This window comes from Heterodontus francisci, chromosome 45, assembly GCF_036365525.1.
Source record: "Heterodontus francisci isolate sHetFra1 chromosome 45, sHetFra1.hap1, whole genome shotgun sequence".
Taxonomy (NCBI): domain Eukaryota; kingdom Metazoa; phylum Chordata; class Chondrichthyes; order Heterodontiformes; family Heterodontidae; genus Heterodontus; species Heterodontus francisci.
The window spans coordinates 9,597,136-9,624,043 of record NC_090415.1 but is presented as its reverse complement, the minus strand read 5'-3'; the positions used below and the strand labels follow the sequence as shown (position 1 = coordinate 9,624,043).

Here is a 26,908-nt window from a genome sequence, read left to right as displayed (position 1 = left end):
GAAGTCACGGGTGGGATTCGACTATAGGTCCCTTCCGTGTTGGCTCACTGTAGGACAAAGTATAAATTGGGAAATAAAGGTGCCATGTAAGAAGGGTGGTAGAATTGTTATGGGTAATTTTAATCTGCATATTGACTGGACAAATCAGATTGGCAGAGGTAACATTGAAGACAAATTTGTAGCATGCATCAGGGACTGATACTTAGAGTAATACATTGCAGAACCTACCCGGGAACAGGGTATTTTAGATCTAGCAATGTGTAATAAGGTAGTATTAATAAGAGATATTGTAGTTAAGAATCCTCTGGTGTGTAGTGATCACAACATGGTAGAATTTCAAATTCAGTTTGAGGGCGAGCAACTCGGGTCTCAAACCAGTGTCCTTAACTTGAAAAAGGCAATTGCAGTGGTATGAAGAAAGAGTTGTCTAAAGCGGGCTGGGAAAATAGCGTAAGGGGAAAGTCAGTGGATGAGCAGTGGCAGGCATTTAAACAGATAGTTCATAATGGTGAGCAAAAATTAATCCCAGTCAAAAAGAGAAGGATGAACCACCCATGATTAACAAATTCAGTCAAGGAGAGTATCCAATCAAAAACTAAGGCATACAAAGCGGCAAAGACAATTGGTAGGCCGGACGATTGGGAATTTTTTTAGGAACCAGCAGCGGATGACAAAAAGCTAATAAAAAGGGAGAAAATTGATTATGAAAGTAAATTGGCAAGAAATATAAAAACAAACAGCGAGAGCTTCTATGGGTATGGAAAAAGAGAGGAGCTAAAGAGGGTGTGGGACTTTGGAGGATGTGACTGTAGAATTGATCACAGGGAACAGGGAAATGGCAGCTAATTTAAACCAATATTTTGCATCTGTTTTCACAGTGGAGGACACTATAAACTTCCCACAGATATCAGATAATCAAGGGCCTAATAGGAAGAAAGATCTTGTAACTGTCTCGATAACGAGGGACAAAGTACTTGACAAACTAATGGGACTAAAGGCAGACAAGTCGCCAGGACCTGATGGCCGACATCCAAGAGTTTTAAAGGAACTGACTGCAGAGGTAATGGAAACATTGGTCAAAATATTCCAGATCTCAGTGGATTCCAGGAGGGTCCTAGCAGATTGGAAAACCGTTAATGTGATGCCCCTGTTCACGAAGGGAGGGAGACAAAAAAGCAGAAAACAATAGATCAGTCAGTCTAACATCTGTCATTGGGAAAATGCTGGAGTCCATTGTGAAGGAAGAAATAGCAGGACATTTAGAAAAGCTTAATGCAATCAAACCAAGTCAACATGGTTTTGTGAAATGGAAATGCTTGTAATATCATCAAAGAACTCTGGCAAATTTATCAAACATGAGTTGATAAACTGGTACCGGGTGCTGTGGTGTATTTGGATTTCCGGAAGGCATTCGATAAAGAGCTACATTAACGATTATAGCACAAGACAGGAGCTCATGGGGTATTGGGGGTAATGTATTAACATGGATTGAGGATTGGTTGACACACAGAAGACAGAGTCGGGATTAATGGGTCTTTTTCAGGTTGGAAAGATGTAACTAGTGGAGTGCCACAAGGATCAGTCCTAGGCCCTCAATTATTTACTATCTATATTAATGACTGGGCAGAGTGTAATATATCCACATTTGATGACTATCCAATAATAGGCGGGAGGACATGCTGTCATGAGGACGTAAGGAATCTGCACAGGATATAGACAGGATGAGTTAGTGAGCAAAACCTTGGCAGTTGGAGTTTAATGTAGGAAAGTGTGAGGTTGTGCACTTTGGTAGGAAGAATGAAAAGGCAGACGATTATTTAAATGATGAGAGACTCCAAAAAAGTGGAGCACAGAGGGATCTGGGTTCTTGTGCTTGAAACACAAAAGTTAGTATTCAGGTGCAGCAAGCAATTAAAAAGACAAATGGAATTTTGGCCTTTATTGCGAGGGGGTTGGAGTTTAAAAATAGGGTCGTCTTGTTACAACTGTACAGGGTGTTGGTGAGGCCGCACATGGAGTACTGTGTACAGTTTTCATCCCCGTATTTAAGAAAGGATATCCGAGCATTGGAAGCAGTTCAAAAGATATTCACTCGGCTTATACCTGAGATGAAGGGGTTGACTTATCAAGAACGGCTACACAGGTTAGCCCTTTGTTCATTACAGTATAGAAGAATGAGGGGTGACCTTATTGAAACGTATAAGATTCTGAGGGGGCTTGACAGGGTAGATGCTGAGAAGATATTTCCACTAATGGGGGAATCTCGAACTGGGGGACATAGTTGCAGAATAAGGGGACACTCATTTAAAACTGAGATGCAAAGGAATTTCTTCTCTCAGAATGTAGTGAGTGTCTGGAATTCCCTACCCCAGAGAGTTGTGGAGGCGAGATTACTAAAAGTATTTCAAGAGGAGGTAGATGGACCTTTGAAATGTTGGGGAGTTGAGGGCTATGAGGAGCTGGCATGAAAGAGGAGTTGAGGTCTGAGGCAGATCAGCCATGATCTTATTGAATGGCGGGGCAGGTTTGAGGGGCCGAATGGCATGCTCTTACTCCTGTTTCTTATGTTCTTAGGTTCTGAAATAAATAACATAAGAAACAGGAGCAAGACTAGGCCATTTGACCCCCCTGCCTGCTTTTCATTCATTAAAATTATGGCTGATCTGATTGTGGTCTTAACTTCAATTTCTTGGCTTCCTCCATAACCCTTTATTCCATTGTAGATCAAAAATCTGTCAGGCAGATCAGAGAATGACAGCTATATAATGCATCCCATACTCAATTATAGTACATGAAACTGGTGAACACAGGGCAAATTTCATTGACATGGAGTAGTAGAGAATAAAAAGCACAATGAGAGCCACAGAATAAACAACACATTCACATACAATACCAGAGACAGAGATATTGAATGAATCTCAGGCTCACTGTCAGTGCCAGTTACTGATGAGAAATGAATTTATCCGTACACATATTCAGTTTGAGAGACTGATTGGTACAAAAGTATATTCATACTCACAGGGAGTAGCAGAAACTGACATACACCACATTAATCCCACCTCACACAGAGTACTGGAGCCTGAAATGATGAATTGGAACCAGATGTAATCACAAAATAGAAAATACAGGTTACTGAATAAAATACACATTTACATATGTCAAACTCATTGAGTGATGGTGGTTTAATGCTGACCAAAGCTGCCTTCCAAGCTGTTGACCTCGGTTCCTTCCTGCAGGTCAGGTATCAATTCTAATACCATCCAGCTGCATTGATACCTTAATTGTCAATGTAATTTCCAAAATAAAATTGACAAAATACTCTCATCATCCATGTGCAGCTCCCATATAGCTGAGCTTCAGTTTTCTTTCAATGAGAACCAAAGCACAGTCTTTAAAATAATAAATGAATTCTCAGTCAGAAACAATGGCAAAGATCTTTGTTAAATAGAGCAAAAAAAAAAGGAGCCTGTAAATTTCACCAGTTAAACTGAGCTCTGGGTAATGATTGAACCCACAATGATAGACTCACAGACCAGAAACTGACAAGGACAGAATTCAAGCTACACGCAGATATATCTGAGGCTTCAAAACACAGACTAAGATGTTTCTCACATAAAAGAACATAAAAACTAGGAGCAGGAGTAGACAATTCAGCCCCTCAAACCTGCTCCGGCATTCAATAAAATCATGGCTGATCTCATTTCTGCCTCAACTCCACTTTCCTGCCCGTTCTCCATAACCGTTCAACCCAATATTAATGGAAAATCTGACCATCTTCTCCTTAAATTTACTCAACGTCCCGTCATCCACCACACTCTGGGGTAGTGAATTCCACAGTCTCACGACCCTTTGAGAGAAGTAATTTCTCCTCACCTCTCTTTTAAATCTGCTACCCCTTATTCTGAAACTATGACCTCTCGTTCTAGTTTGCATCACAAGAGGAAACATCCTCTCTGTCTACTTTGTTAATCCCCTTAATCATCTTATATACCTCAATTAGATTTCCCCTCATTCTTCTAAACACTAAAGAGCAAAGGCCTAAACTGCTCAATCTCTCTTCATAAGACAAACCCCTCATCTCTGGAATCAGTCTCGTGAGCCTCCTCTGAACTGCCTCAAATGCAACGACATCCCTCCTCAAGTAAGAGGACCAAAACTGTACTTAATACTCCAGGTGCTGTCTCACTAATACCTTGTACAGTTGCAGCAACACTTCCCTACTTCTATACTCTTTTCCTTTCGCAATGAATGCCAAAATTCCATTTGGGTTCCTTAATACCTGCTGCATCTGCATACCAGTTTTCTGCAATTCACACACGAGAACGCCAACATGCCTCTGTTCCAAAGCACTCTGACGTTTCTCTCCATTTTGATTATAATTTGACTTTCTATTCTTCTGACCAAAATGGATAACCTCACACTTATCCACGTGAAACTCCATCTGCCACATTTTGGCCCATTCACTTCACCTATCCATATCCATTTGTAAATTTCTTATTTCTTTATTGCAACTTACTATCCAACCTATTTTCATGTCATCAGCAAATTTGGCTATAGTGCCTTCTGTCCCTGCATCCAAGTCATTAATATAGATTGTAAATAGTTGGGTCACAAGGACCGAACCCTGTGACACCCCACTAGTTATATCTTGCCAACCAGAAAAAGACCCATTTATACTGAACCTCTGTTTTCTGTTGATTAGCCAATCCTCTATCCAAGCCCATAAATTGGCCCTAACCACATGTGATCTTTCCTTTTGTGCGGCACCTTATCCAATGCCTTCATAAAGTCCAGATATACTACATCTACAGGATCTCCATTATGCACTTTGCTTGTTACGTGTTCGAAGAACTCTAGCAAATTAGTAAAAACACGATTTACCCTTCATAAAACCATGCTGACTCTGATGCATTGCGTTTTGACTTTCCAAATGACCTGTTATTACATTCTTAATAATGGATTCTAACAATTTCCCAATATAGATGGATGTGAAACTAACTGGTCTATAGTTTCCTACTTTCTGCCTTCCTCCCTTTTTGAAGAAGGGCGTTATATTGGCATTTTTCCAATCCACTGGAACCTTTCCTGCATCCAGGGAATTTTGAAATATTATAACCAATGGATCCACTATCTTGCTGCAACTTCCTTTAAGACCCTAGGATGAAGGCTATCATGACCTGGGGACTTGTCTACCTTCAATCCTAATGGTTTGCTGAGTATTTTTTTCCTAGTGATGATGATTGTTTTAAGTTTCTCCCTTTCTATAAACTCTGCATTACCTGTGACAGTCAGGAGCAGAAAAAAAACCTGCACTCACAATCAGATACAGACAAATTACAGGTTAGGGATTGAGAGATATAGAGTGAAACTTCCATTTGCATACCAGAACCTGAATGATACAGCAAAATAGACAAGAAAACAACACTCACCTGTGAGAGCAGAGTAAAATTATGCAAACATACCAGAAACAGAGAAGCATGAAGCAAACCCCACACACACTGCAGAAACTGATAGGTAAAGATCAATACTGTAAGGCACAAAGGAATTAAAGGTTCAAACGCACACTCACATTTCAGCGGCAGACAAATGTCGAGTAAATCCCATACTCCCATAGCAGAAACTGACAAACACGAAGTGAAAACTACACACATACCAGAAACTGACAGGTACAGAACAGAATACATATTTAAATACCAGAAAATAAAACCAACATTCACACACCACAGAATGACAGGTACAGTGTAAACCCCACATCATACTCCAAAAACTGACAGATACAGATTAAATCAATACTCCCGTACCAGAAACTGTCAGGTACAATGGCGATCATTGGACGATATTTAGTTTGTAGGGCAGGGAATTAATAAGTGACACAATGTTTGAACCGGTTGGTGAACGTGCTTGTTTGAGAACTCAAAGTTAACTGGGCTGAAATTTGAACAGTTGGTATTGAAATCACTTCAGCAAATCGATTATTTCAGAGAGGCTGTGAGTGGATCTTAAAAGAGCCGTTGTGCTTGGTGCTTTATTTCTGTACATTGTGGAGATCTACAAGGAGCTGTTGTGCTTGGTCACTGCCTTTGTCCCTTTCGACATGGTGGGCTTGACAAGCTCCCCAGGCAGCAACAGGTCCATCGCAATGGAGACGTGCATACAAAAACCGTAAGGAGCAAATGATTGTGGCTGGTGCCATCTTCTGGCCGAAAGTGAGTCGTGCAACGAGAGAACCATTCATTTGTAACTATTTTAATTGGAGAGAAATAACAGAGTGTGGTGGAAACACATTCAATAGAGCCCTGCCAAAGAGAATTGGATAATGATATGAAGAATAAATCAAAATTACCAAGCTATGGAGAAAAGGCCGGGGAGTGGGACTAGGTGAGCTGCTCTGCAGAAACCTGGCCCAGACAGAATGGGCCGAATGTCCTCTTTCTGTGATGCAACCATTCAATGATTCTATCCTTCAATGGTAACATAAACGTGGTAATGAAAACAAAGTGCAGGATATACCCATCAGGGCTGGCAGCACCTGCAGAGAGAGCAACAGATTTAACGTTTCAGGTCTGTGATCTTACATCAGAGTATTTACATTACATTCTGTTTTTATTTCAGATTTCCAGCATCCGCAGTATTTTGCTTTGATTGACATCAACTAAAAGTATCAGATTAAAATGCTTGCAAAGCATTTGATTAATCAGAAGGCTATTGTGTGTAGTTGCTCCATAAATGAAGCCTGAGGGGCCTGTTTCCAGAAACAATCTTGTTATATTGGTGAGCAAAGCTGCTTTCCAAGCAGTTGAGTTAGTTTTGATTCCTGGCCATCACAATGACCATCTTTATTGCCCTGTTGAATGTCAGGCTTTAATTCTGGAACTTGAATTAAACTATCTAAAAATGTCAGAGCAATTGATAAAATTCTCATCATCTATGCAGTTCTCACATAAAATGGACCTGTGGGTTCTTTTTATGGCTACTATATATTGAAAAGCCTTTAAAATAATCATGTTACAGTCTCAAACAAATAGTAAACGTACAGATATTTCCAGCACAGAAGGAAGCCATTGGGCCCATCGACTCCATGCCAGCTCTCCATAGATTATTCCAGTCACACTCATTTCCCCACACGATCCTTGTAGCTCTGCAAGTTTATTTCCTTCAGATGCCATCCCAATATCCTCTTGACGTCATTAACTGCCTCAGCTTCTTCCACCCTTGTGGTCAGTGAGTGCCAGGTCATTACCATTCAGTGCAGATAAAGTTCTTTCTCGTATTCCATCGTGGCATTTGGAGTTTAATCCAGACAAATGTGAGGTAATGCATTTTGGAAGATCTAATACTGGTGAGAATTATCCAGTAAGTGGCAGAATCCTTAGGAGTATTGACAGGCAGAGAGATCTGGGCGTACAGGTCCACAGGTCACTGAAAGTGGCAACGCAGGTGGATCAGGTAGTCAAGAAGACATATAGCATGCTTGCCTTCATCATTCGGGGCATAGAGTATAAATATTGGCAAGTCACGCTGCAGCTGTACAGAACTTTAGTTAGGCCACACGTGCAATTCTGGTCGCCACACTCCCAGTAGGACGTGGAGGCTTTGGAGTGGGGACAGACGAGGTTTACAAGGATGTTGCCTGGTCTGGAGGACATTAGCTATGAGTAGAGGTTGGATAAACTCGGATTGTTTTCACTGGAACGACGGAGGTAGAGGGGCGACAGGATTGAGGTTGACAAAGTTATGAGTGGCATGGACAGAGTGGATAATCAGAAGATTTTTCCCCAGGGTGGAAGAGTCAATTTCCTGGGGACATAGGTTTAAGGTGAGAGGGGCAAAGTTTAGAAGGGATGTGCGAGGCAAGATCCTTACACAGAGGGTGGTGAGTGCCTGGAACTTGTTGCCGGGGGAGGTGGTGGAAGCAGGTACCATAGAGACGTTTAAGAGGCAACTTGACGGAGTTCCGAAGAAGGGTCACTGACCCGAAACGTTAACTCTGCTTCTCTTTCCACAGATGCTGCCAGACCTGCTGAGTGAATCCAGCATTTCTTGTTTTTGTTTCAGATTTCCAGCATCCGCAGTATTTTGCTTTTAATTAAATATGGGAATAGAGGGATATGGACCCCGGAAGTGCAGAAGGTTTTAGTTTAGGCAGGCATCAAGATCGGCGCAGGCTTGGAGGGCCTGTTCCTGTGCTGTACTGTTCTTTGTTCTTGTTCAGAATGAAAGACCCAGCACATTCGTAAAAAGACATCTGAAGTCGGTGCTCTTCAGTGACAACCAGCTAAGAGAAACATTTCACAGACAAACGATTTGAAGCCACGTCGGCAGAGCTCAATGAATTAGTTGTCAATCGCGTTAACCACCCGACCACCTAGTCTGCCTGGGCCTAAATAGATGCGTGGTGGAATGATAGGTAGAGAATGAAAAAGTAACGGGCCAGTTCCAACAAAATGGAAATAATTGAAGAGACAGTAACAGAGGGAGTCAGAAGGTCAGGGATGTCGGCAGATAGGTTTTTTGGCACATAACACAGAATATCTCTACTCCTCTTTTGTCCTCCACGAAAAGGGATCAATCTATAATCAGTGATGTAGAATTATTATGAAAATTGACCTGAAAAGTGTCCGGTTGCAGGATACTGTGAATGAGGCTTTCAGCCGCTGGTTACAGACAGTATCATAAAAAGAAAAGAATAAAGCAGAATACATGGCGGATTACAAAAGCGAATCTGGAACAATCAGGGACAAAATGTGGAATAAAAAAAATAAAAGGTTTTTACAATGTTTTCTGTAAAACAATGTGACCTATAAATGTAATATTCAACATTGAAGCCGCCCCTTGTTTTACAAATATATTGGCGGGCTTTTCAAATGTGAAAAATCGTTGGGAGGCTGACAAATTCACGCTCTTATTTTTCGCTCTCAATTCTTGTGATTGGTGAATTGAGCAGCTCTCTGATTGGTTACATATACAGCACAATGACACCGAGTGCTGACTGACCAATCAGCAGTGTCCCCAACACCATTCCTCCAGAAGGTACAAGGAGGAGGAATGTGGGCGGATTTCAGCATTCTTCGTGAAAGTGTTTGTGAGATTGTGGCAATGTCTGGAAGAGGGAAGACCGGTGGTAAATCTCGGGCCAAACCCAAGTCTCGCTCCTCCCGAGCTGGATTACAGTTCCCGGTCGGCCGTGTTCACCGCCACCTCAGAAAGGGGAACTATGCTGAGCGGGTGGGTGCCGGAGCCCCGGTCTATCTGGCTGCTGTGCTCGAATATCTGACAGCTGAAATCCTCGAGCTGGCCGGCAACGCGGCCCGGGACAACAAGAAGAGCCGCATCATCCCCAGACACCTGCAGCTGGCCGTCCGCAACGACGAGGAGCTGAACAAGCTGTTGGGAGGGGTGACCATTGCTCAGGGCGGGGTGCTGCCTAATATCCAGGCCGTGCTGCTGCCCAAGAAAACCAGCGCTCCGAGCACGAAGGGCAAGTGAAGAGGCCTGACTTGAATCTGTGAACCCAAAGGCTCTTTTCAGAGCCACCCACTTTATCTGTGAAAGGGCTGGTTACTGTCTGAAAGACTGTAATATTATACTGTTATCATTGTTTTGTGTTGGAATGAAGTGTACTGGATTTTGGCATTTAGCTGCTCATCAGATGAAATGCATTTTAATTCCCTCAGACCCTATTGGAAAGGCACTTTTACCATTCTACCCTTGTTGTACCACAAACGTTTGTTCAGTCCTAAAACGATCGCCGGTCTATTAAAATGCGCTGTGCACATTGGGATCGCGACTCGAGATCTTACAACAGACACGTCATGAAATCTCCAGCTGCCGGATGCAGACAAAAGTATTTGTGTCTCCCGGCTATTAGTAAATAAGTGGTCAAAACCTTCTGAGACGTTTATGTGCTGGAATGAACAAGAGATCACAACTCTTTCTTTTGTCGATTTGGTGGCTCTTAAAAGAGCCGTTGTGGTATTTGATGCCGAACTCAGTTCAGGGCAGGGTCAGTTTAGGCTCGCTCCCCGCGGATGCGGCGTGCCAGCTGGATGTCTTTGGGCATGATGGTGACTCGCTTGGCGTGGATGGCGCACAGGTTGGTGTCCTCAAAGAGCCCCACCAGGTAAGCCTCGCTGGCCTCCTGCAGGGCCATGACGGCAGAGCTCTGGAAGCGCAGGTCTGTCTTGAAGTCCTGTGCGATCTCCCGCACCAGGCGCTGGAAGGGCAGTTTGCGGATGAGGAGCTCGGTGGATTTCTGGTAACGGCGGATCTCCCTCAGAGCCACAGTGCCGGGTCTGTAACGGTGAGGCTTCTTCACTCCGCCCGTGGCTGGAGCGCTCTTGCGGGCCGCTTTGGTAGCCAGCTGCTTGCGCGGAGCTTTCCCTCCAGTCGATTTGCGCGCTGTCTGCTTGGTTCTGGCCATTATCTACGGTGTCGTTACACAATGTCGCGTTTAATGCTGAAGCTGCTCAGGGACTGCCGATTTAAGACAGTCGAAGGACCGCCCTAATGTTGTGATTGGATGAAACCCCGTCCATCATCCAATTTGAAACGATGGAAAAGGGCGGTGGGAATTGCTGCTCCCTGATTGGTTGAACTGCAACTGAAATTTCATCAATTTCAAAAAGCCCGCCAATTTCAAATTAGCAAACTACTCAAAGATTAAATAAAACCGAATTCGGCGGGAACAATTATAAAATCTCATTGCTTGGAGCTTCATTTTTCGGCCCTCGATTCCCCCTCCGTCTCTTCCAACACGGTTTGAATTGGGATTCATTCCCTGTTCGGTCTCTGGCGGGAATAAAGCTCCGGCCATTTCTTACTCTAACGGGAGTAAATCCTTTTTTACATCTTTACCGGCAGTTCAGGTCGGCAATAGACATTATCAAATGCAACCTTTTAATTCATGACGCGGTTATTTAACATGGAACAGAAGAAGACAGTGAAAAAATGTGACACGGAAAGTGACTAGAAGAGAATGCAATACTGATCTGATAAAGTTCACATAACATTGGTTGAGCTACAACAATTTCACATCCCAAGACATCCCCGCTGCAGTTTCAAGGTCACTTATCTCTATATGAGGTTTTGGGTGGCTCTTATAAGAGCCTTTTGTTTTTGGTAGACAAGGTCGATTTGTTTAGCCGCCGAATCCATAGAGAGTGCGGCCCTGGCGTTTCAGAGCGTACACCACATCCATGGCGGTGACCGTCTTGCGCTTGGCGTGCTCAGTGTAGGTGACCGCATCTCTGATCACATTCTCCAGGAAAACCTTCAGCACCCCGCGGGTCTCCTCATAGATCAAACCCGAGATGCGCTTCACTCCGCCACGGCGAGCCAGGCGGCGAATTGCAGGCTTGGTGATGCCCTGGATGTTATCACGAAGCACTTTGCGGTGCCGCTTTGCTCCGCCTTTACCCAGTCCTTTGCCTCCTTTACCTCGTCCTGTCATGACGCTTCTTCAGACAACCCGATTCTGAATGAGAAACGAGTATTTTCTGCTGCCTTTTTATACAGCCTGCTCCGACCTGACTGAGAAAGAGACAGAGAGCCAGAGGCGGGTCTGGAGGAAACTGAGTGACAGACAGAACAGAGAAATGTCTTTGATCCTCTCGCTCCGCCTCCCACTTGCTCGAACCGCCAATTCAAAAAAAAACAGTTCTCGACATTAGAGCTCAGCATAAAACCTGGAGATTCGACATTGATAGTCACAGATAACAGAAATTAACGCTTTAAATAAGGATCTGTTACAATTAAAAGTTCGTAATACACCCGCCTAAGTGCAGTGCTTCCGATCACAAGTCAACCTGTTTCGGCACACCTCTCCTCCCAGACGGATTGAGCAGTTTACTGAAACCGAACCCCAGCTGAATTATACAAAATCATGTATTGGGGTTTGAGATGTGACGCGGGGTATCTCGCCCGTGTTACTGTGTTACAGGCTGTCGCCCTGAAACGAGCATGAACTGAGACTTCACCGAACATATACCCGGGTACAGTGAGGCCCGGACATCCCTGATTTGTTACAGAGAGTGAGGAAGGGCTGGGTTGAGAGTCACCAGGGAACCTGGATTTACTTCAAATCATTTCTAGGTGAAATGTGCACACGACTGCGGGACAGGGATCATTTGATCGGGGATCAGCTCTTTCCTGAGAGACGTGGGTGGCTCTGAAAAGAGCCTTTGTGTTCAGATGTCTACAAGTTTCCCGTGCTCTTTCACTTCTTTCCAGGGGCTGCTTTCTGAGCCTTTGCTGCTTTCGGCTTCTTCCCGCCCCTTGATGATTGGACTTTCTTGGGCGGCTTTCCGCCCGTGGCCCTCTTGGCTTTATTAGCTTTCTTCGCTGGAGATTTTTTTGGAAGCGTTGCTTTCTTTACCGCCTTCTTTGGTGTTTCCGCCTTCTTGGTGCTCACTTTCTTGGCTGCCGTCTTCTTGCTGCTCACTTTCTTGGCGACTATTTTCTTCCCTGGGGATTTCTTGGCTGTTTTCTTTGTTATCAGTTTCTTGGCAGCTGTTTTCTTCACTAAAGATCTCTTGGCTGCTCCTGTCTTAATCTTCTTCACCACATTTCCCTTCTTTTCCTGTTTCGCGATTTTGAAGGTGCCGGAGGCCCCCGTGCCCTTCGTCTGCACCAGGAAGTCTTTCGCCACAAGCCGCTTGATACTTTGCTTGATCGGGAACTTGCTCTTCTCCACATCGACACCTTTAACACGCAGAGCCTTCTTTATTGCCTGCAGTGACATCCCACTGCGGACACTGCATTCAGCCACAGTCTTGAGGATCAGCTCGCCCAACTTGGGACCGCCTGACCCTTTCCGGGGAGCCGCCTTCTTCTTCTTGGGAGTCTTGACTTGAGCGGCGGCGGCTGGAGGAGCCGTTTCGGCGGCTGCAGTATCGGTCATGTCCAGGACTCTGCACAAAGTCTCTCTGTCAGTCAGAACTGGGTCAGAAATGAAGCTGGTGGTGGCGGCACTGAGCAACTTAAAGGCAGCGAGCGGACGGGGCGGAGACAACCTGCTGTCAGCTCCCGGCTCCTGCTGCCTCTCTGTGTTTCTCTCTGGTACGAAACTCTCCAATTCCACTGAAATTCGGGTATTCCAGAGTCCCAGGCTAGATCCTTCCTGTCTCTGACATCAGAATGTTTGCTGTCACAAAGGTTTCACTTGAAGTAAAGACTCCATTTTCGACTGAAACCCGTTTCATTGCTGCACTGATGACTCTTTCTCAGCCGATCGCTGACATGTTCCATACTTTTCGATTAAAATCTTGAAATCAACAAACAAACAACACTGAATTCCCACTTTGAGGATTAGAAGGGGAGCAAAGTGCTTCTTTGACTGGAAAATCTTGTTATTTTACACAAGAGGGACTCGGAAATCCGGCGATGAGACCAGACCCACAAACACAGTGGCATTAGACTAACGCGCCCGCCCCTTTAATACACTCTCTTCCACAATATTCACATCCACACAATCTTAGGCCGAACTGTTCGCTCAATTTAGCGTTCCCAGGACAGGATTTCCCCTCCGCTCGGCCTGTGCTGCGGATTCACGGTGGGTATTTGTATTTTCTAGACTCAGTAAGTGTTAAACACTCTGAGACTGGCGCTGCGAATGTTGTCTGTTTATTAGGTTCGACGGCAAGAGCAAATCACAGCTTTGAATGTGTTCAAACTACTGTCCGGTTTGATGTTATTGATCGCACATATAAACATGTTTCCTGACGGTGAAAATACAAATTATCGACTGTCTCTTCCTATAGTCTATCCATATTTTTCCAGGTGTCCCAGACATCCCATTGTCAACAAGGAGAGATGTCCAGTTCCAGAATAATCCCACATTCAGACGCTGTGTTTTTTTTTTGTTCCAGGCAGTGACAGGTTGGTTCTCTCCGTCCTTCGATGCAGGACTGAAGACACCGTCTGTTCAGCGTGTCCATAACACGCTCAATAACACCATTACCCTTTAATATACAACAACAGAGGGACAGAGAGAGGGAGAGTGAAAGAGAGAGAGGGGTGAGAGAGGGAGAGAGAGAGTGTATCAGTCTTACATTTCCAAAAGGTCTGGCATCATCTGTGGAGAGAGAAGCAGAGTTAACGTTTCGGGTCAGTGATTCTTTCTTCGGAATTGTGTCTCTCCCTCTGCCTTTGGTGCTGTATCTATGTTCACGATAGTGAGTGTTTTATGTATGCATTCTATTGTAGTACTGATAGAGCGAGTGAGGGACTATGTCTGTCTGTGTGTGTCTCTCTCTCTGATGATACAGGTGAAGGTGACATGGGGTGAAGCGGTTCGAAGAAAGGTCACTGACACGAAACGTTAACTCTGCTTCTCCCTCCACAGATGCTACCAGACATGCTGAGTATTTTCAGCATTTCTTGTTTTTATTGCAGATTTCCAGCATCCGCAGTATTTTGATTTTATTATTATAATTTCCAACTGTGTGTCCATATCACACTGAACAACAGTATTTCACCTTCACCTGTATCATCAGAGAGAGAGAGAGAGAGAGAGACTATCAGTACTACAATAGAATAACACTCAGTAACTGTATCGCCAACATAGATACAGCACCAAAGGCAGAGGGAGAGAGACAGCATCAATAACGTAAAAAAGGCAGAGAGAGAAAGATCTGGAGTGGGCGAGAGGCTTGGGTGATGGTGAGAAGGAGAGATATGCTTTCACTCAGTATCATAGAAACATTGAACGTTTATGGCACAGAAAGGAACCACTTGACCCATCGTATCTGTGCCAGCCGAAAAAATTTCCACCCATTCTAATCCCACCTGCCAGCATTTGGTCCGTAACCCGGCAGATTACGGCACTTGAGATGCATATCCAGACTTCTTTTGAATGATTTGAAGGTTTATACTTCAACTACCCTTTCAGGCAGTGAGTTCCAGACCACCACCACCCTGTTTGATTTATTCATTCATATGATGTGGGTGTTGCTGGCTTGGCCAGCATTTATTGCCCATCCATAACTGCCCTTGAGGAGGTTGTGGTGAGATGGCTTCTTGAACCGCTACACTCCATGTGAGGTAGGTACAATCATAGTGTTGTTAGGAAGGGAGTTCCAGAATTTTGACATAGCGACAGTGAAGGAATGGCAATATAGTTCGAAGTCAGGATGATGTGTGATTTGGAGGGGAACTGGCAGGTGATGGTGGTCCCATGCATCTACTACCCTTGTGCTTCTAGTTGGTAGTGTTCGCGGGTTTGCAAGGTGCTGTCTAAAAAGCCTTGGTGTGTTGCTGCAGTACATCATGTGGATGGTACACATTGCTGCTACTGTGTGTCGGTGGTGGAGGGAGTGAATGTTTGTGCATGGGGTGGCAATCAAGTGGGCTGCTTTGTCCAGGATGGTGTCGAGCTTCTTGAGTGTTGTTGGATCTGAACGCATCCAGGCAAGTGGAGAGTATTCCATCACACTCCTGACTCCCGCCTTGTAAATGGTGGACAAGCTTTGGGGAGTCAGCAGGCTATTTGCTCGTCGCAGGATTCCTATCCTCTGATCTGCTCTTGTAGCCACGGTATTTATATGGCTACTCCAGTTCAGTTTCTGGTCAATGGTAGACCCGAGGATATTGATAGTGGGGGATTCAGCGATGCTAATTGCCATTGAATGTTAAGGGGAGATGGTTAGATTCCCTCTTGCTGGAGATGGTAGTTGCCTGGCACTTGTGTGGCGTGAATGTTACTTGCCCCTTATCAGCACAAGACTGGATATTGTCCAAGTCTTGCTGCATTTCAACACAGACTGCGTCAGTAGCTGAGGAGTCACGAATCGTGCTGAGCCTTGTGCAATCTTCAGTGAACATCCCACTTCTGACCTTATGATTGAAGGAAAGTCATTGATGAAGCAGCTGAAGATGATTAGGCCTCGGACACCACACTGACGAACTCCTGCAGTGATGTCCTGGAGTTCAGATGATTAACTTCGAACAACCACAGCCATCTTCCTTTGCACTAGGTATGACTCCAACCAGCAGAGAGTTTTCCCCGTGATTCCCATTGACCTCAGTTTTGCTCGGGTTCCTTGATGCCATACCTGGTCAAATGCTGCCTTGATGTCAAGGGCAGTCACTTTCTTCTCATTCTTGAGTTCAGCTCTTTTGCCCGTGTTTGAACCAAGGCTGTAATGTGGTCAGGAGCTGAGTGGCACTGGTGGAACACAAACTGAGCGTCACTGACCCAGTTATTACTGAGCAACTGCCGTTTGATGGCACTGTTGATGACACCTTCCATCACTTTATTGATGATTGAGAGTAGACTGATGGGGTCTAATTAGCCAGCTTGGACTTGTCCTGCTTTTGGTGTCCAAGACATACCTGGGGAATATTCCACATTGCTAGGTACATGCCAGTGTTGTAGCTGTACAGGAACAGATTGGCTATGGGCCCAGCAAGTTCTGGAGCACAGGTCTTCAGTCCTATTGGAGAACATTGTCAGAACCCAGAGCCTTGGCAGTATCCAGCACCTTTAGTCATTACTTGATGTCACACGGAGTGATTCGAATTGGCTGAAGTCTGGCATCTGTGATGCTGGGGCCTCCAGGAATAGTCTGAGATGAATCATCAACTCAGCACTTCTAGTGAAGATTGTTGTAAAAGCTTCAACCTTATCTTTTGCACTGATGTGCTGGGCTCCCTCATCATTGAAGATGGGGATATTTGTGGAGCCACCTCCTCCAGTTAGTTGTTTAGTTGTCTACCACCATTCACGGCTGGATGTGACAGGACTGCTGCACTTAGATCTGATCCATTGGTTATGAAATCGCTTGGCTCTGTCTATCGGATGCTGCATACGCAGTTTGACATGCAAGTAATCCTGTGTTGTAGCTTCACCAGGTTGAGACCTCATTTTGAGGTATGCCTGGTGCTGCTTCTGGCATGCCCTGCTGCACTCTTCATTGAATCACGTTTGGTCTCCTGGTTTGATGTTAATTGTAGAGTGAGGGATATGCCGGGCCATGAGCTTAAAGATTGGGGTTGAGTACAATTCTGCTGCTGTTGGTACCTCGCTCATCTTATACGAACATACGAATTAGGAGCAGGAGTAGGCCACTCGGCCCTTCGAGCCTGCTCTGCCATTCAATAAGTTTATTTCTGAACTGATTACTCCACATTTCCAGCTCGACCCGGTTTTCTACACACCCTTTCTTGTCAAGAATCTATTTACCTGGACCTGAAAAATATTCAAAGTCTCTGCTTCCTTCGCCTTCTGAGGAAGAGAATTCCCAAGTCTCACGACCCGATGAGAAAAAAAATCTCCTCATCTCTGTCTTAAATGTGCGACCCCTTATTTCTAAACAGTGACCCCTTGTTATAGATTCTCCCACAAGGGGAAACATCCTTTCCACATCCACCCTGTCAAGACCCCTCAGGATATTATATGTTTCATTCAAGTCACATCTTACTCTAAGTTCCAGCGGATACAAGCTTTGCTTGTCCAATATTTCCTCTTAAGACAGCCCGTCCATTCCAGGCATTAGCCTAGTAAACCTTCTCTGTACTGCCTCCAACGCATTTACACCCTTCCTTAAATAAGGAGACCAGTACTGTACACATTAATCCGAATGGCCCACAGACCCTCATGGATGCCCAGTTTTGCATTACTAGGTGAGGAAAACTTTCCCTTATTTCCCCTCTAATCTTTCTACCAAGCACTTTAAGTCTTTGCCGCCCTGTCACTCTCTATGAAGGCAAATGGGCCATTGACCTCCACTCGATCCAGGCCTCAAAATGTAATATATTTCAATCAGATCTACCCTTCTCTGTTCCAAGGAGAACATCCCAGCCCACCCAATCTTTCCTCATAGCTGCATTTTTAGGTCCCGAAAATGTCCTTGTAAATCTCCTCTGTACCCTCTATAATGCAATTACATCACTTCTATAATGAGGTGATGAGAACTGAACACAGTACTCAATTTGTAGCCTAACCAATGGTTGATATATTTCCAGGATAACCTTCCTGCTATTATATTCTATACCTCGGCTAATAAAGGGAAGGATTCCATATGCCTTCTTAACCACCTTATCGACCTGTCCTGCTACCTTCTGGGTCAGTGGTCATTTACTCCAAGGTCCCTCACATTCTCTACACAACTCAGTATATTCCCATTAATCGTGTATTCCTTTGCCTTGTTTGACCTCCCAAAATGCATCGCCTCACACTTATCCGGGTTGAATTCCATTTGCCATTTTTTGCTCATATGTCCAGACCATCAACATCTTCCTGCAGCCTACAGCAATCCTCCTCGTTTTCTATCACACGACCAATTTTTATGTCATCTGTAAACTTCTTCTTCATGTTCCGTACATTTACGTTCAAATCATTAATATCGACCACAATGAGCAGGTGACCCAGTCCTGAGCCAAGCGGAACGCCAATGGAAACAGCCCTCCAATCGCAAAAACACCCGTTAACAATTACCATTTATTGCCTGCCACTAAACTTAATTTGCATCCAGCTTACTGTATTTTCCTGGATCACACGGGATTTTATTTTTTTTAACCAGTCTGCCATGTGGGACCTTGTCAAAATCCTTGCTAAAATCCATCTAGACCGCATCAACTACAGTGCCATCATCCAACTTCCTTGTTACTTCTTCAAGAAATTGGATCAAGTTGATCAGACGAGATCTTCCCTTCACAAATCCACGCTGACTATGCTTGATTAATCTTTGTCTTTCTAAGTGACAGTTTATCCTTTCTCTCTGAATGGATTCCAATATTTTGCCCACGACTGAGCCTGTAATTATTGAGTTGTAGGCTGAACTGTAAGATTTGTTTCATCTCGAAAGTTCCGCCAGGGGAGAGCGACGATACAAACTCATCTCTCACTGATATGGTGCAACAGGCAGCCACATTATTAATCTCACATTCCGAGGACGTGTCCGAAAGTGAGGCACACAATGTCCCAAATTTAACTTGTTTCTGCCCTGTTGAGCTCTCTGCAATCTTTCAGCTCAAACCGTTCGCTATGACTCTCAGTGACCGACAGTTTAAATCTGCTGACATGAATGTAGGACTGTTATTGTCAGATATTAACTCCTGCGCGATCCCAGCAAACACACCGACTCCCTCAGAGGATTGCTTTGAGAAGCCGGGCTGAAGGACAGCAAGCATACTGCAGAGAATAATCTCAAATTGAACTTCACAAAGGGGTAATCTCCCAGAAGGGAAACATCACTATCTTACCCACAGCCCCGGTTTCATTGCTCAAAATGTGAAAAAAACTGAACTGGATAAAGTTCCAATTGATTTTATTGAATTTCACAACGTTGCCTAAAGATGCGCATGCGCGTCATAGCCCCGCCCACACCGCTGATGATTGCTAACCTTTAGAGCGCATGCGCTCACTTGCGCCAGCTCGGCTGCTGATCGTCATTTACTTGCAAGAAACAGAGTGAGGCAGGAAGTGATCCTGTAACATGGAGTGAGCGGCGGAAGGCAGAGGCATTTCTCGGGCTGCGTGTGCACTGCGTAAGTGAGACAAAAGGTGAAGAAGCTGCTGTTGAAATTCATGGCTGTTTTCTCTACTCATCCTGTAATACTTGCCCCTGGTTTAGCTCCTATTTCACGCTGTTTGTTGTTATTGAAAAGTGAATCGTGAAAACAGAGCCGGACTGTTGGCATTTATTGCAAGGGGGATGGAATATAAATGTAGGAAAGTCTTTCTACAACTCTGCAGGGTGTTGTTGAGACCTCACCTGGATTACTGGATACAGTTGTGGTCTCCTTCGCTCATGAGGGATGTATACGTGCATTGGATGCAGTTCAGGCAAGGTTCGTTCGGTTGCTTCCTGCGATGAATCGGTTGCCTTGTGAGGAAAAGGCTGAGCAGGTTGTGTTACACTCATTGGAGTTTGTAATAATCAGATCGAATCTTATCGAAAAAATGTAAGATTCTGAGGGGTCTTGACAGAGTAGATGCTGCAAAGATATCTCCCCTCTTGAGGGAATCAAGAACCACGCCGCACAGTTTCAGAATAAGGAGTCTCCCATTTTAGACGGAGGTAAGGAAGAATTTCATCTCTCAAAGCGTCATTAATCCAAGGAATTCTATACCTAAGAGAGCAGTGGATGCTGATGATTAAATATATTCCAGGATGAGTTTTTTTTTTTATCTACAAGGGAGTAATGGGTTTTTAGCCAGGCAGGATAATGGAGCTGAAGCCAAGATCAAATCAGACATGATTTTATTGAATGGTGGATCAGGCTGGAGAGGCTGAATGGCTGACTCCTGCTCCTAGTTCTTAGGTTATTACATTATAATGCCAGATGGAAATAGAAACCTGACCTGCACAAATATCCCTGCTCCATCAGGTCGTCCCAACCTTGGAGCAGTGTAGATGTTGGCTTGTTTCTGGATGTCCCAAAATTGCTGTGAAACTGCCAAGACACCTCGTCAGCAGATGCTGAGAGCTGCAGTGGAATCAGACAGTGATATTCTTTGTATTTTTGGTTTGCATTTGTGATTAGTCATAAATATTATGAATTGAAATGTTACATTAATCTCTTTTCTAGCTTCCAACTCAACTGATCGTGACTTACAAGACATAGTTTTCTTCCTTTCTGTAGGCAAATAGTTCAAGGGAGCAGAATGAATGTGATGATTCCCAGGCACAAGGGAAAGTGCAGTCGGCTCCTTCCATCACAGACAAGGTACAGTACCACTCCCATAGGCCTTCAGTTCATGGCATTGTCACAAGAAGCAGATGTAGTCAAACTCTCACTGATCCTAAGGTTAGAGACACATTTCCAATCCAGCAATCAAACAAATCAGAAGAGACAGACATTGTATCCTATCCATTCCAACTCAACACAATAGTAACATGGGAAATGAAGGCCAAAGAATGGCAGGAAGGGGCAGAGAGAAATAACCTCAGAGCAGATCAACAGTCAACACTAGATGTGACAAAGATAACAGAAAGATATCACCAAAGGCCCTTTATGTGAATGCATGTAGAATTCATAACAAAGTAGAGGAACTGATAGCACACGTTGAAGTAAATAAGTATGATCTAATAACCATTATGGAGACATGGCTGCAGGATGACAAGGATTAGGTCCTCAATATTGAGGGATATGTAACATTCAAGAAGAATAGGAAGCAAGGTAAAGGTGGAGAGCTGGCACTGTTAATCAAGGATCGTACTGGTGCAATAGTTAGACATGACCTTGGTTCAGGAGATCAGGATGTAGAATCGGTTTGAGTGGAGATGAGGAATAGTCAGGGAAAGAGGCACTAGTCGGAACAGTCTACAGGCCCCCAGACAGTAATCGCAATTTAGGATGAAGGATACAAGAATATCTATTGGGTGCTTGTGATAATGAGATGGAAAGAATCACAGGTGTTTTAATCAACACAGTGGTGCAGTGGTTAGCACCGCAGCCTCACAGCTCCAGCGACCCAGGTCCAATTCTGGGTACTGCCTGTGTGGAGTTTGCAAGTTCTCCCTGTGACTCTGTGGGTTTTCGCCGGGTGCTCCAGTTTCCTCCCGCAGCCAAAGGCTTGCAGGTTGATAGGTAAATTGGCTATTATAAATTGCCCTGAGTATAGGTAGGTGGTAGGAGAATTGAGGAAAGGTGGGGATGGGTTAGGAATATGGGATTAATGTAGGATTAGTCTAAATGGGTGGTTGATGGTTGGCACAGACTCGATGGACTGAAGGGCCTGTTTCAGTGCTGTATGTCTGAAGTAAATAATTATAAACTGGAAAGAATGAGATTGGTAATAGAAGCCTGTATGAGGAGTTCATAGAGTGCTTTCGAGATACTTTCTTCCAGCAGCATGTTCTAGAACTTGCTCGACTTGACATTGTGCAATTTGACAGGATTAATTATTGACCTCAGAGTAAATGCACCTCTTGGTAGCAATGATCACAATATGATTGAAGTTTGCATCCAGTTTGAAAGTGAGAGGAGTGGGTCGAAGACTAGTATTTTAAGCTTAAATAAGGACAACTATGTGGGCATGAAAGCTGAGCTAGCTGAAGTGAACTGGGATCAATTGAGAAGCAGTGGCAGACATTTAAGTGGATATTTCAGAATACTTTAAATAAGTATATCCCTACTATAAAGAATAATTCCAAGGGGAGGATCCTCCATCCATGGTTGATTAAAGAAGTTAAGGAAGGCATCAACCTGAATGAAAAGGCAGAGAATTGTGCAAAGATGAGTGGTAGGTCAGATGATTGAGTCATTCTGTGTCATTCTATATATTCTGACCAAAGGTTAATCAGGGGCAAAGAAATTAGAGCATGGGAGTAAGCTAACTAGAAATGTAATAACAGATAACAAGGGTTTCTGCAGGCATTTGAAAAGGAAAAGTGTAAGGAAAGTGAGTGTTGAGAATGTAAATTGGAAGTTCAAGTTTGGTAATAAGGAAATGGCAGAAGTAATGAACAAAAAAATTGCTTCTCAAACCTGTAATGCTTGTTCCTGGTTTAGCTCCGGTTTCACGCTGTTTGTTGTTATTGAAAAGTGAATAGTGAAAACTTTTGACATTACCTGCAAGGGGGCTGGAATATAAATGGAGGAAAGTTTTGCTACAAATTTGCGGGGTGTTGGTGAGACATTACCTGGAATAGTGGATACAGTTGTGGTCTCCTTCGTGCATACGTGCATTGGATGCAGTTCAGGCAAGATTCGTTCAGTTGGTTCCTGAGATGAAGAGGCTGTCTGATGAGCAAAAGGTTGAGCAGGTTGTGTTACACTCATTGGAGTTTGTAATAATCAGAGCTAATCTTATTGAAAAGTGTAAGATTCTGAGGGGTCTTGACAGAGTAGATGCTGAGAAGATGACTCCCCTCTTGAGGGAATCAAGAACCACGTTGCACAGTTTCAGAATAAGGGGTCTACCATTTTAGACAGAGGTAAGGAAGAATTTCTTCTCTCAAAGTGTCATTAATCGATGGAATTCTCTGCACCAGAGAGTAGTGGGGGCTGGAAAATGAAATATATTCAAGGATGAGTTAAACTTTTGATCTACAAGGGAGTAATGGGTTATTGGCCAGGCAGGATAATGGAAATGAAGCCAAGATCAAATTCGACATGATCTTATTGAATGGTGGATCAGGCGCGAGAGGCTGAATGGCTTACTCATGCTCCTAGTTCTTGGGTCATTATATTATAATGCCAGATGGAAATAGAAAGCTGACCTGCACAAATATCCCTGCTCCATCAGATCGTTCCAACCTTGGAGCAGTGTAGATGTTGGCTTGTTTCTGGATGTCTCAAAATTGTTATGGAACTGCCAGGACACCTCGTCAGCAGATGCTGAGAGCTGCAGTGGAATCAGACAGTGATATTCTTTGTATTTCTGGTTAGCATTTGTGATTAGTCATAATGATTATTAATTGAAATGTTACATTAATCTCTTTTCCAGCTTCCACCTCAACTGCTCGTGACTTACAATACATAGTTTTCTTCCTTACTGTCGGTGAATAGTTCAAGGGAGCAGAATGAATGTGATGATTCCCAGGAACAAGGGAAAGTGCAGTCGGCTCCTTCCATCACTGACAAGGTACAGTACCACTCCTTTAGGCCTTCATTTCATTCCATAGTCACAAGGAGCAGATGTAGTGAAACTCTCACTGATCCCAAGTTCAGAGACACATTTCCAATTCAGCAATCAAACAAAGCAGAAGAGACAGACATTGTATCCAATCCATTCCAAATCAATACTGCTGAAAGTTAGGTAAAGTTCAAAAGCAGAACCCACTATCAGATTAAAAGGCAGTCTGTCAATTTCACAAGAGGGTGCATCCTGGAGACAGTGAATCTCACCCTCAGATACCTGAAACTGATGATTACAAAATGAAAATAAACTCATTCATATAATATAAACAGACAGACACAGAGTGAAATTCACATTTACAAATTATTAAAGAGTTTAAGTGAAGATTAAAACCTCCAGCCACTGAAGGGAAACTGACAGTTACAGAGAAGAAAATAAAACCACTCACAGGCAAGAGACTGTCAGATAGAGAATCACACCAGAGTCACTTAACAGAGACAGTTACCATGTAAAACCCATGGACACATTGCAGAGACTGAGAAGTTCAAAGGAAAAGCAATTCTTCAATGACAGAAATTGAAAGATAAGAATAACACACATCCTCTGTACCAGACATTGATAGCTGCAGAAGAAAAGAAAATGAGCTCACACACCTATCAGGAACTGTAAGTTGCAGATTAAAACTTACAGTTACAGAGCTGAAATCAACAGATTCAGAGAAAGGCCCCATGTCATACACTAGAGTTTGAAAGATACAGAATAATCCACACTATATTACCTTTACATTACGGGTCCAGCTTAAAACCGATACACACATACCAGAAGACAACTGGTGCAAAGTAAAACTCACTCAAGTAATAGAAACTGACAGATACAGATCAAAAACCACAATCATATCCCAGAAAATAACAGGTACAGAATAAAACAACAGTCACATATCAGAATCTGGCAGATAGAGAAATAAAACCACCTTCATTTTTTCATAAACTGACAGGTACAGACTAAAAACTACATTCATTTACTATCAATGCGCAGGTACAAATTTAATCCCTCATTCACTTAACAGAAACAAAATAGGGTAAAGCACAGACTCAAATTCCAAAGATTGAAAGATCCAGAATGAACCCACATTAACATACCAGCAACTGACAGAGAAAGATTAAAACCTTCTCACAATTCAGACAGTAACAGGTACAGAATAAATGCCACCCTCACATATGAGAAACTGGCAGAAATTGATTTTAGCCCAGACTCTCATAGGAGAAACCAACAGGTACACATTAATATCTACATCCACATATCAGAAATGAGGAGATACAGTATAAATGCCGTACTTAACTACCAGAGACTGACAAACACAGAGTGAAATCAATAATGAATTGCAAGAAGTTAACAGTTAGAGAGTGAAAGTCTCTCATCCACAACAGACACTGACAGGTACAAAGTAAACCTGACAATTGCACTTCAGACACTGACAGATACAGAGCAACACAAACATAATTAAGAAGATTCAGATATCAGATACTGACAGATACAGGTTAAAACTCACACAGATAGAATATAAACTGACATGTTCAGAATAAAATTGTCAGTCACATATCAGAGAATGACAATGTACAAAGTAAATCTCACAGCCAAATGTCAGAAACTGGCATGTATAGATTAAAATTCACATTCACATCCGAGAGAATGTAGAGATGTGGTGGAAAATCCACACTCAAAAACCAGACTGAAACCCTTACTCTTATATCAGACAGTGACAGAGACAGGTTAAAAACCACAGCTACACATGAGACATTTAAGGGCGCAGGTTAAACCTTAAATTGGCTACTAGACAATCAAAGATAAAGTTTGAACTCCCACTCATATACACAAGAATGTAATATTAACTGTCAAATCCACTCTCACATACCATATACTGAGGGGGACAAATTACAAGCCAGAACACACACACAACTGAAGCTGAAAGGTACTGAATAAGGCGTTACTCACACAAAACAAACTGACAGGTACAGATAAAGCCACACTCAAAATCCGAAAATAACAGAGGTAAATTGTAGACTAGGGATTGAGAGATATACAGTGAAACTTACACCTGCCAAGACTGGTGTGGGAGAAGTCAGGTTCAGTTTGTGGGGCACTGGCACCAGTACTAGGGAAAGTGGAGGCTGTACCATTCGGACAGTCTATACCTGAACCAAGCTGGGACCAGTGTTCGAGAAAACCATATAACTAGGGATGTAGAGAGTTACTTGATCTAAACAAAGGGGGAGGGGAACAAGCTTTAGCAGATGTAACAAACCAAGGGATAAAGTCAAGGCAGGAAAACAGAATAGAAACCGGGGAAATGAAGGCCAGAGAATGGCAGGAAGGGACACAGAGGAAAAAAAAACTAAGAGCAGACCAACAGTCAACACTAGATGTTACAAGGATAAAAAGATAAAACTAAAGGCTCTGTATGTGAATGCACGGAGCATTCATAACAAAGTAAAGAAACTGATAGCACATGTTGAAGTAAATAAATATGATCTAATAGCCATTATGGAGACATGGCTGCAGGATGACAAGGATTGTGTCCTCAATATTGAGGGATGTGTAACATTCAAGAAGAATAGGAAGCTAGGTAAAGTTGGAGGGGTGGCACTGTTAATCAAGGATGGCATTAGTGCAATAGTTAGACATGTCCTTGGTTCAGGAGATCAGTATGTAGAATTGGTTTGGGTGGAGATGAGGAACAGTCAGGGAAAAAAGGCACTAGTGGGAGTAGTCTACAGGCCCGCAGACAGTAATCACAATGTAGGATGAAGTCTACAAGAATAACTAATGGGTGCTTGTGATAAAGAGATGGAAATAATCATGGGTGATTTTAATCTTCATAAAAACTGGAAAAAATCAGATTGGTAACAGAAGCCTGTATGAGGATTTCATAGAATGCTTTCGAAATAGTTTCTTTGAGCAGCATCTTCTAGAACCATCCAGCGAGCAGGTTATATTAGACTTGGTATTGTGTAATTTGACAGGATTAATTAATGACCTCAGAGTATCTGCACCTCTTGGTAGCAATGATCACAATATGATTGAGGTTTACATCCAGTTTGAAAATGAGAGGAGTGGATCTAAGACTAGTATTTTAAACTTAAATAAGGACAGCTATGTGGGCATGAAAGTTGAGCTAGCTGAAGTGAACTGGGTTACATCAGACTGGAAAGTAGAAAATATAATCCCTCTATTCGAGAAGGTGTGGAAGCAGAGACAGGGTAACTACAGTAATATAAAAGCAAAATACTGCAGATGCTGGAAATTTGAAACAAAACAAAAAGTGCTGGAAATACTCAGGTCTGGCAGCATCTGTGGAGAGAGATGCAAAGTTAACATTAACTATAG

The 26,908-nt window shown here is 43.4% G+C and overlaps 1 protein-coding gene and 1 long non-coding RNA gene across 2 annotated transcripts in view; one reads left to right on the top strand and one right to left on the bottom strand.

Moving 5' to 3' along the window:
- LOC137356470 (uncharacterized) overlaps positions 1-26,908 on the top strand; it is a 164,722-nt gene that overhangs the window by 100,700 nt on the left and 37,114 nt on the right. The gene's annotated exons all lie outside the window — the stretch shown is intronic.
- Positions 12,199-12,874, bottom strand: LOC137356330 (histone H1-like; the record flags this gene model as incomplete). The annotated part of the gene is made up of 1 exon (XM_068022208.1): positions 12,199-12,874. A coding segment is annotated over one exon (660 nt), but the record flags the coding sequence as incomplete, so codon positions are not given.